Below are 18,502 nucleotides of genomic sequence, written 5' to 3' on the forward strand. Positions count from 1 at the left end.
GCCTCAACCGAAGAGGACAACGGCCCTCTGCTCCCCCCGGCTCCGGACGCCCGGGGTGACACAGGTGAAGACTCTAACTGGGAGTATCACGGACTGGAGGGCTTAAAGGGACTCTTTAAAAGACGGAAACAATGAAGTTGTTCCTCCTGTTTCTGTTTTGTTTCCTTGCTTGCTCTTATGGTTGGGAAAACAGGTTTCTGCAGTTAGGAGAGATAATTGCAAGTTCCTTTAACCTCACTAACTGCTGGGTGTGCGGTGGCCCAGGGGAATTGGATGAATGGCCCTGGGTGGCCCAGCCAGTGCAGCCCAAGTACTTGCTGAGTAACCTCAGCATCGTGCATAATGGCACGGAGCAATGGTCCACAGATAGTAGCCCTTGGCGGCTCTATTCCGCTGGCATGGGAATCTTTTGCCTTAATCGCACCCGGCGTGGGGGCCGGTATGTGGGGGAAAGTAAATGTAGTTGGACCCTATCCTGGGGATATGATTGCTACCATCATCCTGGCTGTCACACCTATGATTGCTCTAAATATCGAGGGCGATGGAACCATACCCATGTGAAATTAACCAATAGTAGCTGGGTCAGATGTTCCTTCCAACACCATACCGGTGAGGGTTGTAAGGCAGTGGGACTAGATGGGTTCTTTGATTCCCTCTTTCTAGCCTGTCAACGCGATAACACCACTAGTAAAAAGCATGTGATCCGGTGGTATCAGTGGGCCTGGCAGCACTCTAATGGAACTCGGGTAACTCACTTCAGACACTTTTGGTCTAATACGGACAGGCCCAGGTCAGGTTGTAAGTGTGTGTGGAAAGCAGGAGCTGGAGCATGGAAATGTGAATACTGCGCTCCTGATGGGGTACCGTCCTCCGTGATGGGTGGGCCATTCGGAGGACCCCTAGGAACAGGCAACCACATATACTATGAACGACCCTTGGACCCCGATACCTGGGATGGCCCTTTTGCTAATGGGACTTGGGCCCTAAAGGGCCATTATTGGATCTGTGGCTCTTATGCCTATTGCAGACTTCCACCAAATTGGTCGGGGATATGTTATGTGGGGTATATTCGGCCATTGTTCTTTCTCCTGCCCCAAAACCGGGGAAACACACTAGGAATTAGAGTGTATGACGATCTCGTTAGGGAAAAGCGGTTTGTGGACTCCACTTTAACTGCCGGAAGTTCCCAGGCCTGGGGAGCTCAGGAGTGGCCCCCAGAGCGGATCATCAAACATTATGGGCCTGCCACCTGGAATCCCACCGAGCTTGTCACGGGAGCTAGGGAACCAATTTACAATCTGAACCGCATTATCAGGCTGCAAGCTATCTTGGAAATATTAACCAACCAGACAGCTGCAGCGTTAGATCTGCTGGCAGATCAGTCAACCCAAATGCGAAATGCCATCCTCCAACATCATATAGTTCTTGATTACTTGCTGGCGGAGGAAGGCGGCCTCTGTGCAAAACTTAATGAGTCTAATTGCTGCCTGCAAATAGATGACAATGGGCAAACAGTGAAACAGTTGACCAAAGAAATAAGAAAACTCGCCCACGTCCCAGTCCAAACCTGGGGTGGGTGGGACACAGACTGGTTCACATCCTGGTTGCCACAAATGGGATGGCTTCGTAAAGGCTTTTTGCTTTTTATGCTTGTTATAGTTACCCTTGTAACCTTCGCTTGCTTCACCCCCTGCTTGGTCGCTATAGTTCGACGACTGGCTACCCATGTTACCTATCAGCAAATAATGACTTTATATCGGCCTGAGGATCGGCCAAAGGAAGCAGAGGAGTGGGGAAGTTTAAGCTCTTAAAATGCTTTAAGGGGGGAAAGCTGTTAGAAAAATAGGCCAATACAAGCCTGTTAGCAAGACTAGGCCCTTAGCATAGGTAGAATCAAGGCCCTTAGCATAAGTAAAATCAAGGCCTTAAAATGCAAGCAGAGAGAAAAGCCTGTGTCAGCTATTATCAGCTTATGCTTGGTTTGTACGAGTTCATGCTTATCAGCAAGGCCCACGCTTGGCGTAACATATGTGCAGCTGTCTTTTTCTGCTTATGGCCAAAAGCAGTTAGCCTAATGGGTCATCTTCTCATGCATGAAGCCAAGAGTAGTTAGTATGATAGTATAAGGGGTTAAAGGGGATATCTTATGTCTTCCTTACAATGATAAATGTATCCGTGCAGCTGCACTCTTATCATGATAGATGTATCCGTGACAGTTATGCATATCTTGTTCCTTTTTGATTGATATATGTATTCTATGTACTTCAATATTCCCTATAGATACATTTACAGGACCTATAGGGTCAGCCAAGTAACGCAAATAAGACGTCAACAAAGTTGTTTGTTTCGGGGTATAAAGGTACGCCCATCCGGCCATGTAAGGTGTGTCTCTCTCGGGCATTAGCCGGGACGAGAACACCCGCTCAGCTGATCGATCAATAAAGCTAATGGTACTCGTCTTCCTGTTTCCGTGCCTCCTTGGTGTAATTGGGTAAGCTCCGGGGAGAATCGGGCCCTTTTTGGCTAACAGTGGGATATTGCTACCTCCGCATCTCCAGGCCTCAGGGGCAGACTCTGAGCAGGACTCCAATCCCCACCCAGAAGAAGGGAAGGATTGTCTCCCCTGTGAAAGACGCTGACATGAAAGTAAAGATCAGGGTCTCATTACCAGTATCATAAAATGCCACCCACTCCGCTTCATAGTCCAGATAAACCCCAATCTTCCTAGGTCTCTCACTCAGGGGCATGGGAGTTTCTGGGGAGGTGAGAGCCCGGTACTGATCCCCACACCGCTCTACAGCCCAGATCCCCTACTCAGGGTTAAATCTGATCCCTCCCTTCCTCCTCATAGACTCTCTGGCAACACCCACAGCCCAAAACCCTCCATCTCCCACCTCCACCTCCCAGTAATGTCTCCCTGAGCTGAACCTCTCACAGCCCAGCAAACAGAAAGAATGGAATCGCTCTGGATTGTCCGGCACCTCCTGCCGTGCAATTCCACGCCTCACGCTTTTCCGATCCTCAGACACGATGAGCTGGGCATTTGCTGTGTTTGGATCCAGGGTCACATTCGCTGCAGTGGAAAGAGAGAATCATGATGCTAAAGGCAGAGCCAGAGGTGCAGGAATGAGGGACTGGCCCTCCCACTCCCCACGGGCCTTGCCCCCTGCCCCTTCTCCTCCCCCAAAGGCCCAGAAGCTGGAGCCTGACCGGGGAACCTGTGCAGCTGTGGGGAGCCGTGGAGGGAGGTGGGGGGCGAGAGCAGCCCCTGGCCCATGTCCCTGCCCCCCAGATGACCCCCCACCCAGGGCTGATGGAGGGTCTGTGGCTCTCCACAGCAGCTGCCCGGGTGTCTCTTACCATGGCCTGGTGGCAGCTCTTTGGCCCCCAAGGCCCTGTCCCCAGGCCAGGCTGGAAGCTGCATCTGGGTCAGGGTAAGAGCCATGCGGGCAGCCGTGGGGAGCTGCAGACCCTCCACCTGCCCTGGTGGGGACCCAGGGGATGAGGACATGGGCCAGGGGGAGGGTGACCAGATGTCCTGATTTTATAGGGACAGTCTCGATTTTTGGGTCTTTTTCTTATACAGGCTCCTATTACCCCCACCCCAGTCCCAATTTTTCACATTTGCTGTCTGGTCAGCCTAGCCAGGGGCTGCGCTCAACCCTCCTTCTGGAGCCGGCCCTGATCCCGTCAGACCAACCCCTCCATAAACTTATCAAGCTTAGCCTTGAAGCCAGATATGTCTTTTGCCCCACTACTCCCCTTGGAAGGCTGTTCCAGAACTTCACTCCTCTAATGGTTAGAAACCTTCGTCTAATTTCAAGTCTAAACTTCCTAGTGTCCAGTTTATATCCATTTGTTCTTGTGTCCACATTGGTACTAAGCTTAAATAATTCTTCTCCCTCTCTGATATTTATCCCTCTGATCTATTTATAAAGAGCAATCATATCTGCCCTCAGCAGAGTGCAGGACAGAGTCACAAACCCGAGCAGGAACAGGTCAGTAACACAAGCGAAAGGCCATCTGCGCCAGGTCTGAGATGCAGAATCTTTCCTCTCCTGCAGATGCCTCTCCCCAGAGAGGGGCTCAGAGACCCAGGAACGCTGGGGAGCCCCAGCAGGTTTTATTCCCATTTCTTTTTCATGAACAGAACCCCTGCTGTGCTCCTCCTTCCTAATATTTAAAGTCAGGTCACACCATAGCATGGTTTGATATACCCCTAATTTCAGTTCCATGGGGAATAATGAAGGCCAGGTACAAAGGGCTACCAGCCAAGAGGCCAACTCTCTAGAGTGAGGCGAGCCACCAGAAAAGGGCGTTAGGACAGTCTGAAGAAGCAGAGAGAGATTTTAGCCCAAACAGTGGTTAAAGTGGAATAAAACACAATGGGTCGCTCTCACAACTAGAGTTGGTGACATTGTTAGGCCAAAACTTTTGTTGGTGAAAAATGCAGATTCAACAACACAAACATTTTCCAAATCCATGTCAATTTTGCCAAATTATTTGTTTAAGACAAATAAAAATATTCAAAAAAAATCAGAATATTTTGTTTTGACTTTTTAAAAATGAAATATTTTGATTTTTTTGGTTGGGAACAATATTTCATTTCAAAATTTCCCTTAATTTTATTTTTAAAAAAGCAAAAAAAAAGTTTATAATGCTCAAAATATAACATTTTGTTTAAATCATTTTTTTAACTTTCTAAAAATTTTCATTTCTGGTCTGACCCAAAACAAATTTGTCTTCATTTTTTTGAAATTGCCAATGAACTGAAATATCCATTTTTCACCCAGGTCTCCTCACGACATTATCTAAGGAGGAAGGAGAAGATCATCTTCTGTTTTCAGCAGAGGAGAGGAAACTGCTATAGAATCCAACTTTAACAAAAACTGACAAAGTCGTCTTTTCCTCTGAAGACAAAACTCCCAGTATAGCCTGATCACTAGGATAGCTGACAATAAAAATTCCTATGAAATCGTACATCAGGAATAAGGAGGTCTGTGTGGGGAAGGGGATGTGTTCAGTGCTTAAATTTGTGCCAGGGCACGCCAGCATTGCACCCCGGCATCTCTAGGCTTGGCAGTTTGTAGACCTGGTACCTCTGGGCTTGCTTCATCAATTATGAATGTAGGAAAAACGCTTGAGCCCCGGAACCTCTTTCATTACACATTAAGCACTGGATGTATATAAGAGCAGACCCATAGAGCAGCAGGTGAAACCGGTGTGGGAAGTTTTGTGCATCTTTGGCTTCTTCTCCCAGAACTGTGCAAATAACTGATTTTTAGGTTTACACCAAAAATAAATAAAAAATAATAATTTTGGGTCAACCAAAAATCTTAAAATGTGTTTGTTTTGGGTTGAGTGGCATATATTGTTTGACCCAGTATCCTGTTTTCTGACAACTCCAGGTGCCCCAGAGGGAATGAACAGAACGGGCAATCATCAAGTGACCCATCCTCTGTCACCCATTCCCAGCTTCTGGCAAAAAAGAAACTAAGTGATTTGCCCAATGTCACACAGGAGAAGGGATCTGAACTGAGGCCTTCAGAATTCTAGGCTAACACGCTAGCAACTGGGCTGTCCTTCCCCTATGAATGTGCACAGAATAACATCAGGACGGCATCCCATTCAAGTACTACCTGAGCATGTATTATCCAGAAAAATATTAATTCACTTCTCTCCATGTTCCCAAAGGAAGATTCCCCAGCAATACAGCTCACTTGGGGAACCACCTTCACCATTCAAATTTCAACCAGAGAAACTATTGCATTATCTCCTATTTGTGTTTTGTGTTGTTTTAAACTATTTCTACAAAGAAAGGGAGCAAGGATCTCTCCAGAAAGTGAAATTTGGACATTAGCTAAATACAAACTTTACTTACTTGGACAAACTAGGGCTTTTCTCCATTCTGAAACCAAGCAAATCAAATGAAGGTGAGCACTCATGTGAATAAGTTCATTGTTAAGATGAATCTGATTAATAAAAAAGGATGCATTACAGAAAAAGGGAGGGGGAGGGAAACGCTTACCAAGTTCTCTTTGAAGTCCACCTAAATAATAATAATAGTAATAATAATTTAAAAAATCAGAAATAAAGATGTTATGGAAGAGCTTTTCTCCCAAGATTAAATTAAGCCCAACCCCTTCATCAAAACCATCTCATGCCAAGACTTTTTAAGCAGTCTTTGGGGAACGATTCCCTTCCAAACCATGGATAAGGCACCTCTGAAATCTTCCAGTATCAATTATTCTAGTCCTATGTGGGGTTAAAGGCCACATCCTATACACAACCACTACACAGGGTGGGACGGGGTTGTAGGCAGTGAATTTATGTAATGTGATGATCACTGTAGACGAACTCCTTACCAACAGATAGTGTTGTATCTTTATCTTACTGTTAAATTGTTGTCTCCTATGTTACTATATTGTTGTATCTGATCTGGGACCCTAGTACAAAGTCAAGCCCTGCGTGTGTGTGTTGGAGTTGTTACTCGCAGCGTTCCAGTACATTTCTGTGATTCCACAGGAAGTACTACAATACCCCAGACTAGAGCTTGTCAAAACTCAGAACGTCTGTCACACAGTTTCATTAGGTGGCTGAGAATGTGGACCAGCATATCTATTCAATACTCTCAGTTTTAATCACTATCTCACAATCTTTTTGGTGACAAATCATTTGTTGTGTGTTCAGGGGCGGCTCTAGGATTTGCGCCGCCCCAAGCAGGGCGGCACTCCGCGGGGGGTGCTCTGGCGGTCGCCGGTCCCGTGGCTCCCGTGGACCTCCTGCAGATGTGACTGCAGAGGTCCACTGGTCCCGTGGCTCGGTGGGCCTCCGCAGGTATGCCTGCGGATGCTCGACTGGAGCCGCGGGACCAGCGGACCCTCCGCAGGCACGTCTGTGGGAGGTCCACCGAGCGGCGGGACCAGCGCACCTTCGCGGGCATGCCTGCGGGAGGTCCACCGAGCCGCCTGCCGCCCTCCCGCGGGACGTCGTCCCAGCGCGCTTAGCGCTGGGGTCTGGAGCCGGCCCTGTGTTGGTTTGAATTCAGCCTGCAGTTCCTGTCTGGGGAGAAAAGTAGATGGACAATGTCATGAGAAGATGCAATCCACACAGAAATGAGAAAATATAACTTACTAATTTTTTCATTCAGTTCAACTTAAATAAAAAGAAAGGGAAAAGGCAATTAAAAATTCTCTTAGCATACATGGAAATGTATAGATCACTTTTCATTATAGTCATTCAGCTCACGTACATAGGCCTTGATTTATTTCAGTGGAAGTAATCACATACTTAAAGTTAACCATATGCAAGTGTGATGGCCGCCATCTTGGCTGATTCACCAGGGATTTAAGTGGGGACTTCCAGAGCTAAAAAAAAAGACCAAATTGCTGTAGATTTAGCAACGGTCTGTAGCAGACTCATATTGTATGTAGAGCAGCATGCAGGCAGGCCTGTAACACATTCACCAGTGGGTTGTAAAGAGTGATGCTCGTACGCAATGTTAAGCATGTGAGTACACCATTGACTTCAGCAAGACCATCTGTGTGCTGAAAATGAAGCATAAGTTTAAGAATGTGTCGGCTCAGGGCTCCAATATAATTTTTTTAAGATTTACAGTTTTGCAGCGCAAGGTGTCTTTAGGTCTGATTATTAATTGTTAGAGCTGGTGAGAAAATAGTCTGTGTTTGGGGGGGGAGGGCATGTGACAATTTGGTTGACATTTTCCCTGCCCCTTTTTGGTCATTGGAAATAAAAATGATGATGAAAAATCAAAATTCAGAATACTTTGATTACTATTCCTCCCAGCCCATCACCCTTTGATTGCACTGGGAGTGGCATGTGTGCAAGGAATGAAAGGACAGACCGTAACATTATTATCAAAGTCTGTTTTTATTCTGACGTACCATTTTATAGACAACGATTTGTTACAAACACCCCAATCCTGCAAATGACCGAGCTGCTGTGCCATCTGAATAGCGGCCAAAGTTCGTGCATTTGATTTTCAAATTGACATTATTCCTTTAATTAAAAACAACAACAATTTAACTGTGTACAACTTCAACGGAGAGGTTAGATTGGGATAAAAATTGAACTTACTAATATTTTCAAGATGTGCCCCTAAAATAAAGCAAACAGAAATAAATACAAACTATTTAAGAGTTTTTTCAATGAACAAAGATTTATATTCTCCATTTTATATTGTCTAGATAATCGTTAATTACATTTCTGTCCATATTGTGGATTTTCTGGCTACAAGTGAAAATAAAAATTCAAAGGTTTACAGGTTTGAACTGTTTCTAGAAGTGGGGCCCCGTTCTGCTTCTGGGAGTCTGAGGTGTGCAGAGATTGCAAGAGCAGGCCCTAGAATGGTAACCACTAACACCACTTGAACAGTTAATATTCATTCGGTTCTATAACTCCGTCTTTAGCCTTTCTACTTTCCTTATCCTTAATATGGATTGGTTTAACTTTCTTCTAAACTGGGACATCTCTCCATTATACGTTAAACCAATGGGACATCTCTCCATTATACCCTTTCCCCTCCTTCTGGCTCCAGTGTTGCCTCTCTCTCTTCCAAGTTGTAGCCACTTCTGCTACCACTGACAACAGCCGAGCTCCATCCTCTTTGGAACCCTGCTTCAGGTACTTGAAGGCTGCTATCAAATCCCACCTCACTCTTCTCTTCTGCAGACTAAACAAGCCCAGTTCCCTCAGCATCTCCTCATAGATCATGTGCCCCAGCCCTCGATCATTTTTGTTGCCCTCCGCTGGACTCTCTCCAATTTGTCCACATCCTTTCTATAGTGGGTCAGGGCAAAACTGGACACAGTACTCCAAATAACACTATCACAGCATCTGGAGGCTAATGCTGATATGGCTGAGGTAGGGGAGACATTTGTCATGCAGTCTAGAGCCTTCATGTCATGTGCGTGGTTCAAAAGAGCCAGGAAGCAGCTGACGTCTTCCCTAGCACAGGCAAGTCTCTAGCAGGATTTGAACTAGCATGGCCAGCTTCTGCACAACCACTCTGCAGCCCACCGCAATGGGACCATGCAACAAATAAGGAGTGGGTGTGGCTAGAAAGCACTGCCTGCTGATAACCTCTGGCTGGTGGACAAGATTTATATTAGCTGCAGCCAGGTGGTAGGGATTAGAATAGCCCATAGGCTGCTGTAATCTAAAGCTCGGTGAATAACATGTTTTTCAGATCTCAGCAATTCCAAATAATTGGCAGGGAGTGGTGCATTTCAGGTTGGCCGAGTTTGTCTTTTAAGACGTCTACTCGGTCCTTGTCCCAAGATCCTAACAGTGGCCACTGAGTTTTGGGATCTCCCTGAGTTAGCCTAGACCATTTTTCCAGAAATTTACAGGAGTCCGGACCCTTCCTAAAATGCATAAAATGAGCCGGGGTTCCTTTAGGGAACTGTCCCGACTTAGACGTCTGGTTACCCATACAGGAGGACTTTACACACCAATCACACAAGAAGGAAATTCGGGTTCGTCAGAGCGATGCCCGGTGCCACACACAAAAGGAGCCCACAGGCTACTGCCTCAATCGCCCTTGCTTTCACACCAGGGGCTTTACCCAAGGTGCGGTGCGGCTGCGATTGTGCAGATTTCACTCACTCAGACCGCGGGGACAGGAACCCCTTGGTCGGCCAATCCCCGGACGGAGACGGCACCCAGACTCAAACACTCCACAGAGAGGACGGATAGACACAGAGACAGGACAGTCCTCAGTCCGGACAAAACACAGATATAATTACCTGACCAGATTCCTGATGCCAGATCCTGGGATCCCTACCAGAACAGAGTGGGAACCAACAGGTTCGATGGCGTAGACTTCACTGTGGTTGTGCACCCTTCCGTTCAGAAGGAGGACCGCTTGGGCCAAATGCCCAGGTGCCGGCTGCCACGGTCGTCCCACAAAACGGTCAGGGATCACACAGCCCCAGTGAAGACGGTTGCCATCTCGGTGGAACCTCGAAATTGTCAAAGTTAGAATCAAGACTCACAATTTGTCAGACCACTCTGTTTTTATTAGCGCAGCGCTCCGCCAATAACACTCAGATAATGTGAGTGGCCATGCAAGACCCAAACAGTCTTATTTATACAGATAAAAGAGCGGGAATCAAACAAAGGGACAAAGGAGAAAAACAGCAAAATTCACTTGGGGCATAGCATGCATATCCTACTTCCTTACTAACTCCTATCGATCTAAGGCTAATGCTTCACCAATTGCCCTTAAACGGTGCAATTGTTCTATGTTAATGTCTGTTTTCCTGACACCTGGACTCCAGCATTCCAGCGATTTTCCTTAAAGGTACAGACAGCATTTCTTTAATCCTATCTATTTTTGTAATATAATTCATTCTACTTTCACACTCCAAAAAAAGTTTCGACTGGGGGAAATATAACTTACTAATTTCTTCATGGAGTTCACCTAAAAAGAGAGAGAAAGAAATCCACATAAATAATTAGACGCTTGTAATATTTTATCTGATTTAGGCCTGATCCTGCAAACACTTATTCATGTGTAGTAGTCCCACTGAATTGCGTAAAGTTACATATTGGCTTAAGTCTTTGCAATATCTGGGTTCAATTGTTATTACATGGGATTTTTCTTTACTGCCTAAAACGTAGATGTTTCATTAGAAGAAAAATAGAACTTACTGATATTGTCAAGGTGTTTCCCTAAAATAAAACAAAAACAAATACAAATTATATCATTCATTTAATATTTTCATTTAAATTATTTAAGAACTTTAAGTGAATAAAAATTTCAAGGATTTTTTTTTTCATTTTTAAATTAATTCCCAGTATCAAGATCGTCAGTACTAACATTTTCTTTCGTGTTGCATTACCCTTATGGATTCACTACACATACAGATCAATCCTTTCAAAGGTTGGCAGCTCTGAATTATCTGTAGGATTCAGGCCAATCCTGCTTCACAGACCCTAATCTCCTGTTGGCTTCACTGGTAATCGAGAGTGCAAAGACAGCAGGATCAAATCCTAAAATGCGAATAGTTTGTTGATATGACTTGAGCCTTCAATATTTATTTGCTTTTCTAGCTAGGGAGGGTGTGAAACCTCCATCACTGGAGGTTTTTAAGAACAGGTCAGACAAACACTGTCAGGGACGGTCTAGGTATGCTTCACCCACATGTACCAAGGCAGGATGGGGGGAAGTGGCAGGACTAGAAGACCTCTTGAGGTCCCTTCCAGTTCTGCATTTCTACAATTCTCTGGGTCTTTATCAGTGCTGTTGCTTTTACTATAAAGATTGATGGCAGTATTTTCCTAGCTCTGTTCCCACTGAAGTTAGTGGGAGTTTCACCACTGACTTCAGTAAGAGCAAATTTAGGCCAGTCCCAGGTGCTTTTGATAATGCCAATCTAATAGGTTTAGACTGTCCCTTGTATGCCACAACTCAATTACGTTATGGCCCAATTCAGGAAAGCACTTACATAAGAACATAAGAACGGCCGTACTGGGTCAGACCAAAGGTCCATCTAGCCCAGTATCCTGTCTACTGACAGTGGCCAATGCCAGGTGTCCCAGAGGGAGTGAACCTAACAGGAAATGATCAAGTGATCTCTCTCCTGCCAGCCATCTCCATCCTCTGACGAACAGAGGCTAGGGACACCATTCCTTACCCATCCTGGCTAATAGCCATTAATGGACTTAACCTCTATGAATTTATCCAGTTCTCTCTTAAACCCTGTTATAGTCCTAGCCTTCACAACCTCCTCAGGTAAGGAGTTCCACAAGTTGACTGTGCGCTGTGTGAAGAAGAACTTCCTTTTATTTGTTTTAAACCTGCTGCCTATTAATTTCATTTGGTGACCCCTAGTTCTTGTATTATAGGAATAAGTAAATAACTTTTCCTTATCCACTTTCTCCACACCACTCATGATTTTATATACCTCTATCATATCCCCCCTTAGTCTCCTCTTTTCCAAGCTGAAGAGTCCTAGCCTCTTTAATCTTTCCTCATATGGGACCCTCGCCAAACCCCTAATCATTTTAGTTGCCCTTTTCTGAACCTTTTCTAGCACTAGAATATCTTTTTTGAGATGAGGTGACCACATTTGTACACAGTATTCGAGATGTGGGCGTACCATGGATTTATATAAGGGCAATAATATATTCTCAGTCTTATTCTCTATCCCCTTTTTAATGATTCCTAACATCCTGTTTGCTTTTTTGACCACCTCCGCACACTGCGTGGACATCCTCAGAGAACTGTCCACGATGACTCCAAGATCTTTTTCCTGACTCATTGTAGCTAAATTAGCCCCCATCATATTGTATGCATCATTACCACTGTTTTATCACATTGTTCTTGGCACCTGTGTAGTGGGAACTGCTACATTGATGTGAATTAACTTCCCCAGGCCAGGAGCGGCGCCAGGGTTTTTGGCGCCCGAGGCGCAGGGCCAGCTCTACCCATTTCGCCACCGGTCCCGCAGCTCTGGTGGACCTGCCGCAGGCGTTCCTGCGGAGGTTCCGCTGGTCCCGCGGCTCCGGTGGACCTCCCGCAGGAGCCGCAGGACCAGCGGACCCTCCGCAGGCACGCCTGCGAGAGGTCCACCGGGGCCGCCTGCCACCCTCCCGGCAAAATGCTGCCCCCCCCCCAAATCCTGGCGCCCTAGGCGACTGCCTAGGTCGACTAAATGGAAGCGCCAGCCCTGCTCCAGGCCCAGAGGCCTCATGGCAGCTGGCTGCCACATCTTCACAACTTAAATCAGGAGCAGACAGGAAATAAATTCAAAGCCCTGACAGCAGGGGAGAGGGCATTCAAACTTTTTAACAGTTTGGACCCAATTTCAGAGACGTCTCCCCTCCCATTAGCCCGCCTCTGGCCACTCCAGCAATGCGTGATAAGCACAAGGAATATCCGCTGCCTGTTTGGTATCTCTGTGCTGCCTGTGAATGCAATTGTTCATCTGGAAACAAGGGAGCCCCGCTGCACCAGCAGAGGGCTGAAGCTAACAGATTTTGCGGGATATTCAGTATTTGGGTTGATGCTGGCTGCCTGTCCCACTGGACCTCAAAGGCAGGCAGAGTTCCATAGACACGGTGTCCCACCAGATACCCTGGGAGCTTAGGATCCAGGGCACCAACGCTTCCAATGTCACCTGCACAGGGAGCTGTTTAAAATTCCACGCGCTTCACACAGACCTCGACTCACTGACCAGAGCATCATGGTCACAGCTCTAGATGGAAGTCAAGTGCTGGATACCATCTTCCCTCTTTTTTCCTATCAGGTAATTGAGAAGTCACATCGCGCAGGACTAGGAATGGAAACCAGAGCTTTAATGTGGTGCTTTTCAGACTGAATGAGTCAAATCTATGGTCTTTGATTATCCTGTCACTAATCACTACACCACACTCCCTTAACTCAGCAGTCCAGACCTCTAATATTCCACTGCTCTTTAGCAAATAGATGTGTAACCCGCTTGTAACAAGTGTGCTCTACTGAGAGAACCAGTTCAGGGTGAATTGCTAAGAAACAGGGCAGCTGCAGCCGCAGCCCCAGCCTGGGGGTCCTGCACTTCTAAGGCACCAAACCAGCCAGCCAGAGAGGACTTCGGTCTGGCCCCACTGGCCAACCAGACGTCATACAAGCAATTCCCTCAGATACCCAGTTCCTTGTATCACCACCAGCGCCACTCCTTATAGGGATGACTAATTATGAAAACCAGTGTCCCCAGTTAAAGGTCCTCCCATTCCCAAAGGACCAGCCACAAAACCCAGGTCAATATACAAATCAGATTGTGCCAAAAAAATCACACTTTTGCCAATCCTTTAAAATCTAAAATCTAAAGGTTTATTCATAAAAGAAAGAAATAGAGATGAGAGTTAAAATTGGTTAAATGGAATCAAATACATACAACAATGGCAAAGTTCTTGGTCAGTCTTGTAGCAGTGAATGGAATAAACTCCTGGCTCAAATCAACTCTCTGGGGTCCATCCACAGCTGCGCTGGGTCATTCAGTCCTGTGTTCAGAACTTCAGTTTGTAGCAATGTCCCTCCAGAGGTTGTCAGAAGCAGGATTGAAGACAAAATGGAGGGGTGTCCATGGTCCTTTGTATCCTTTGTCATGTGGCAGGAAACCCCCTTGTTCCTACTGTGGAAAATTACAGCAGCAAGATGGAGCTTGGAGTCACATGGGCATGTCACATGCCCACACATGACTCGGTTCCTTACAGGTAGCAGCCATTGAACATTCCCAGGAAGGCTCATTGGATGTGGATTGGAGTCTCCCAGGCTGCATTGTCAGTCAAGTACTTGTTGATTGGGCCATTCAACTTGACTAGCCCCTTCTCAATAAGCTGGCCAAATGTTTCACTGGTGCTACTCAGAAGCAAACAGTGAAATACAAGTACAGAGCCAATATTCATAACTTCAAATACAAGAATAATACACACATACCGAAAGCATAAGCATAACCAGCAAATGACAACCTTTTCATAGACACCTCACTTCACCATCTTTGTACAAGATTTGTTGCAACTATATGACAAGTGGTTGCAATAATGGTCTATATGGTCATAGTTCAATTAGATAAGGTCACACCCCTATCTGCTCTCAATGGACTTGCCTGGGAACGTTCCATCTGGAGTCTAGGTCGTGGCTTCTGCTGTGACTAAGCGAAATCAGGCATGGACGTGGGACGTGCCCATGTGACTCCAAACACCATCTCGTTACCTGTCATTTTCCACTCTCTCCACTGAGGGCTTTGTTTGAAACAATGGGGGTTTCCATCCACAAGCTATAAAAAGCCCTGGACACATCTCCATTTGGCCTCTTTCCTGCTCAGACCTCTTGATGATGACCTTATACTAATGGGAGCGTTCTAACCAAAGGACTGAGGACCTTCCAATGATTCAGAAGCAACCAGACACTTAAAAAGCCAACAGTTTATTCCATCACTGCTACAAGCGTGATCCAAGAACTTTGCAATTCTTGTATGTATTTGATTCTTTCAACCAATTTTAACTGTCACCTTCCTTCCTTTCCAGAAATAAACCTTTATATTTTAGATACTAAAGAATTGGCAACAGCATGATTACTGGGCTCAGATCTGAGTTGTAGATTGACCTGGGTATGTAGCTCATCTCAAACCCCAAACCTTGCTTGTCGTGAACCCATGCGATATTCTTACCAGACTGTGCCAGAGAGAGGGAGCTAGATGACATTGTCATTGCCACTGGTTCCAACTGAATCCCAAACAACACCTGGGATGTGTGACTCAGTGCTTGTCTGCACTTAAAACACTGCTGCAGCACAGCTGTGGTCCTTCCATGTAAACACCCCTATGCCAACGGGATGCCATCTCCAACTGCTAGTAGCTGGCTGATGGAGGAATTCTTTCTTTGACCTAGCACTGTCTCCAGGACGGGGGAAGGACTTCTGTTGGCTCAACTAGGCTGCTTGGGGGTGTGGATTTCACCCTTCAATGATGTAGTTATGCCGACCTAATTTTCTAGTGTAGCCAGGCCTAAGTAAGACACCTCCACTCCCAGCCTGTCTTTTTCCTTCCTGATCTATTTTTATAAGAACATAAGAACAGCTGTACCGGGTTAGACCAAAGGTCCATCGAGCCCAGTATCCTGTCTACCGACAGTGGCCAATGCCAGGTGCCCCAGAGGGAGTGAACCTAAGAGGTAATGATCAAGTGATCTCTCTCCTGCCATCCATCTCCACCCTCTGACAAACAGAGGCTAGGGACACCATTCCTTTCCCATCCTGGCTAATAGCCATTAATGGACTTAGCCTCCATGAATTTATCCAGTTCTTTTTTAAACGCTGATATAGTCCTATAGTTTCTTTTTCCTGTCCCTCTCCTTCGGCTTCTGTTCAATCAAAATCTGACTTAGCTGGCCAAGACTGTGTGTTTTGAGCACTGCTGTAAGCCTGTGAGCGGAAAGCCAGCTAAATGCCATGCCCCAAGCAGCCCAATGGGGGTACAAGCTTGCTAGGTCTCTGAGCGGCTGGCAAGGCCTTGTGCTAGGCCAGAGCCAGAAGCTGCATCTTCTATCTTTGCTGTTCTCTTCTTTCCCCGTTTGTGTGTGTTTGCCTTATCTTAGACTTTATGGGATTGGACTTTAACAAGAGACACCACAACAGTGACAGCTCCAGCCCATCTCAGCTCATCTCTCTGATCTCCCCAGGACAGCTGTTACCTTCTTCAAAACCATCCAAGAGACCATCACAGAAGGAACTTTCCTTCTAAAAACTCTCCCAGCTGAAGAGAAAGGGCACAGGGGATGCTGTTAAAGACAAGCCTTACTGACTCCTTTACATTTCCATTGCTTTAACTCTGTCTCTGTTTCTCTCTGTGTTTCAGTAACACACTAGCAGGGATGTGAGAGGTGTGTTTGCCATGGGACTAAGCGGGCTGAAGTCTCTCTCTACCAAACCGCCAGCCTTGTTTCCCCCGTTCAGTGTTGGACGGTGACAAGGGCACGTTAACACCTTTCACTCTTTCGGGGACCTTGAGCCTGTTTAAATGACCACAGAAGTTCCTGCCCCCTGTGTGAGTTGCATGGGGGAACTGAGCGTCTTTTCTCCTTTCTCCCCTCTAGGATGTCAGAAGCCCCATAGATGGGGCGTGGCTCCTCCCCCTGCACACGCCATTAGTCTGTTTCCCTGCGCAGGTTCAAATCCTGCTCACAGCAAGGCCAGTGTTTTAGCCACAGCCCATCTAAGAGGCCAGGGGCGGCTGAGTCTCCCCCAAACGGCCGCCCATGCAGGGGGGAACACTGGGGATGTGGGGCGGGTCACCCCTCCGTGGGCCCATTGTCATCTTTCGAGTGCTGGAAGCGAAGCTCCAGAGAAGTGGGGGCTCCGCCTGCACCCGGCTCCGCCCTGCCTCTTAACCCGATGCCCTGCTCTGCCTCCTCCCATCCCCCCTCCGCCTCTTCCCCCAAGGCCTGCGCCCCACCCCCGCTGGGCCTTGTCCCCTGAGCCCCCTCCCTCTCTCTGCCTCTTCCTGCCCCTGCTGCGCCTCCTGCCCCAAGGACCCTCCCCACCCCCCGCTCACCTAAGGCAGGAAAAAGCGATGGGTGCCTGGCCCCATGGCAGCCCCCCTTAGGGGAAAGGGGCAGAGAGGAGAAAGCAGCAGGTGAGTGGCGTCTTAGATCATAGAACTGGAAGGGACCTCAGCTAATCCAACCCCCTGCTCAGAGCAGGACCAATCCCCAGACAGATTTTTACCCCAGTTCCCAAAACGACCTCCTCAAGGATTGAATTCCCAACCGTGGGTTTAGCAGGCCAATGCTCAAACCACTGAGCTGTCCTCTTGGGGGAAGTGAGGGGCAGGTAGGGAGTCTGGGGGGGGCGGAGGGCAGTGAACAGCAAGTGGGCGGGGCCTCGGGGGAAGAGGATGAGCAGGGGCAGGGCCTCTGTGGCCGGGCCATGGTCTGGGCACCGGTGGCCCCCCAACTTCTAGGGGTCACTCATCTGAAACCCAGGATGAAGTGACATGGGCCTGAGTCTTGTTGGGGCTGAGGCTACATCACACCTTTACCTTCGGGGCTCTACCGCGGCATAAAGCCCCCAGACACGGCCAGAGACAGGGCAAGGGGCCTCAGCACGGGAGAGAGTCAGGCCCAGAGTTAGACGAGGGGGGCAGAGAATAGTCTTCATTCTGGTTAGTTACACGGCGCCCTTGCTAGAAATCCTTCCTGTATTTTCTCCAGTTCACTCCCTGACGCTGTAGCGCTGCCCCGTTCCCCCGTTTGTGCCATTGAATTGTCAGGTTCTGTCAAATAATAGCAGCAATCCAGCCATAAACACGACAGCCTGAAATCTCAGCTCTCCCCCTCCCCTCGCGCTAAAGAGAGAGAGGAGACCCAGGCAGCCAGTTTCTCTGGGACAGAAGACAAAGGACAGAGGCTTGTGGGAAGATGAGATCAGATGCTTGGCTGGAAAGAGGGGGCGTCTGGACTGGGGAGAGAAAACAGCCAGAGCCCACATGGATGCAGGAGAGACCTAGCTGGACTGTGCAGAGGGAGGTTAGGCCTGAGACCCTGAGAGTTTCCTGTGCTATGTTCAGATGCTCAATAAACCCCTCTCTTACACTGGCTGAGCATCACTGCAGTCTAGAGATCGGGGCTGCATTCTTCCTCTGGGAGTAGAGGCCCCAGGGTCCAGAGGAGGACTCCTGAGGGCCCATGGCAGACAGGCATGCTCAGGTCTCAGAGAAGTGCCTTTCACGGAGGCAGAGGGGCCTTTACCCTCGAGAGAGAGTGAATCTCCAGGAAGGGCTGTCACACTGAAGGGGGTTCCTTCCAAGGACTGTATGGGGCTGAGAGACTGCACAAGTCCTGGGAGGCAGTGACACCATCCATGGCTAGATAAACAGAGGCTGGAAAGGGAGGTGATTCAGCTGTAGTGAGACTGATACTGGAACACTGCATCCCGTTCTGGTGTCCACGTTTCAAAAATAATGTTTTAAAAACTGGAGAGGGTGCAGAAAAGAGCCAT

The 18,502-nt window shown here is 47.5% G+C and overlaps 1 protein-coding gene and 1 pseudogene across 1 annotated transcript; one reads left to right on the top strand and one right to left on the bottom strand.

Annotated features, from left to right (window-relative positions):
- The window catches only part of LOC120384957, a 394,265-nt pseudogene that overhangs the window by 68,039 nt on the left and 307,724 nt on the right, over window positions 1-18,502 (top strand).
- LOC120385098 (butyrophilin subfamily 3 member A1-like) lies at window positions 2,539-7,326 on the bottom strand. The gene is made up of 5 exons (XM_039504215.1): window positions 7,302-7,326; window positions 7,135-7,155; window positions 6,029-6,049; window positions 5,882-5,908; window positions 2,539-3,073 (listed from the first exon to the last, which is right to left on the bottom strand). The coding sequence occupies exons 1-5, from the start codon at window positions 7,324-7,326 to the stop codon at window positions 2,811-2,813; spliced, it is 357 nt and encodes a 118-aa protein (XP_039360149.1). The 3' UTR covers window positions 2,539-2,810.

The sequence above is a fragment of the Mauremys reevesii genome, linkage group 17, assembly GCF_016161935.1.
Source record: "Mauremys reevesii isolate NIE-2019 linkage group 17, ASM1616193v1, whole genome shotgun sequence".
Taxonomy (NCBI): domain Eukaryota; kingdom Metazoa; phylum Chordata; order Testudines; family Geoemydidae; genus Mauremys; species Mauremys reevesii.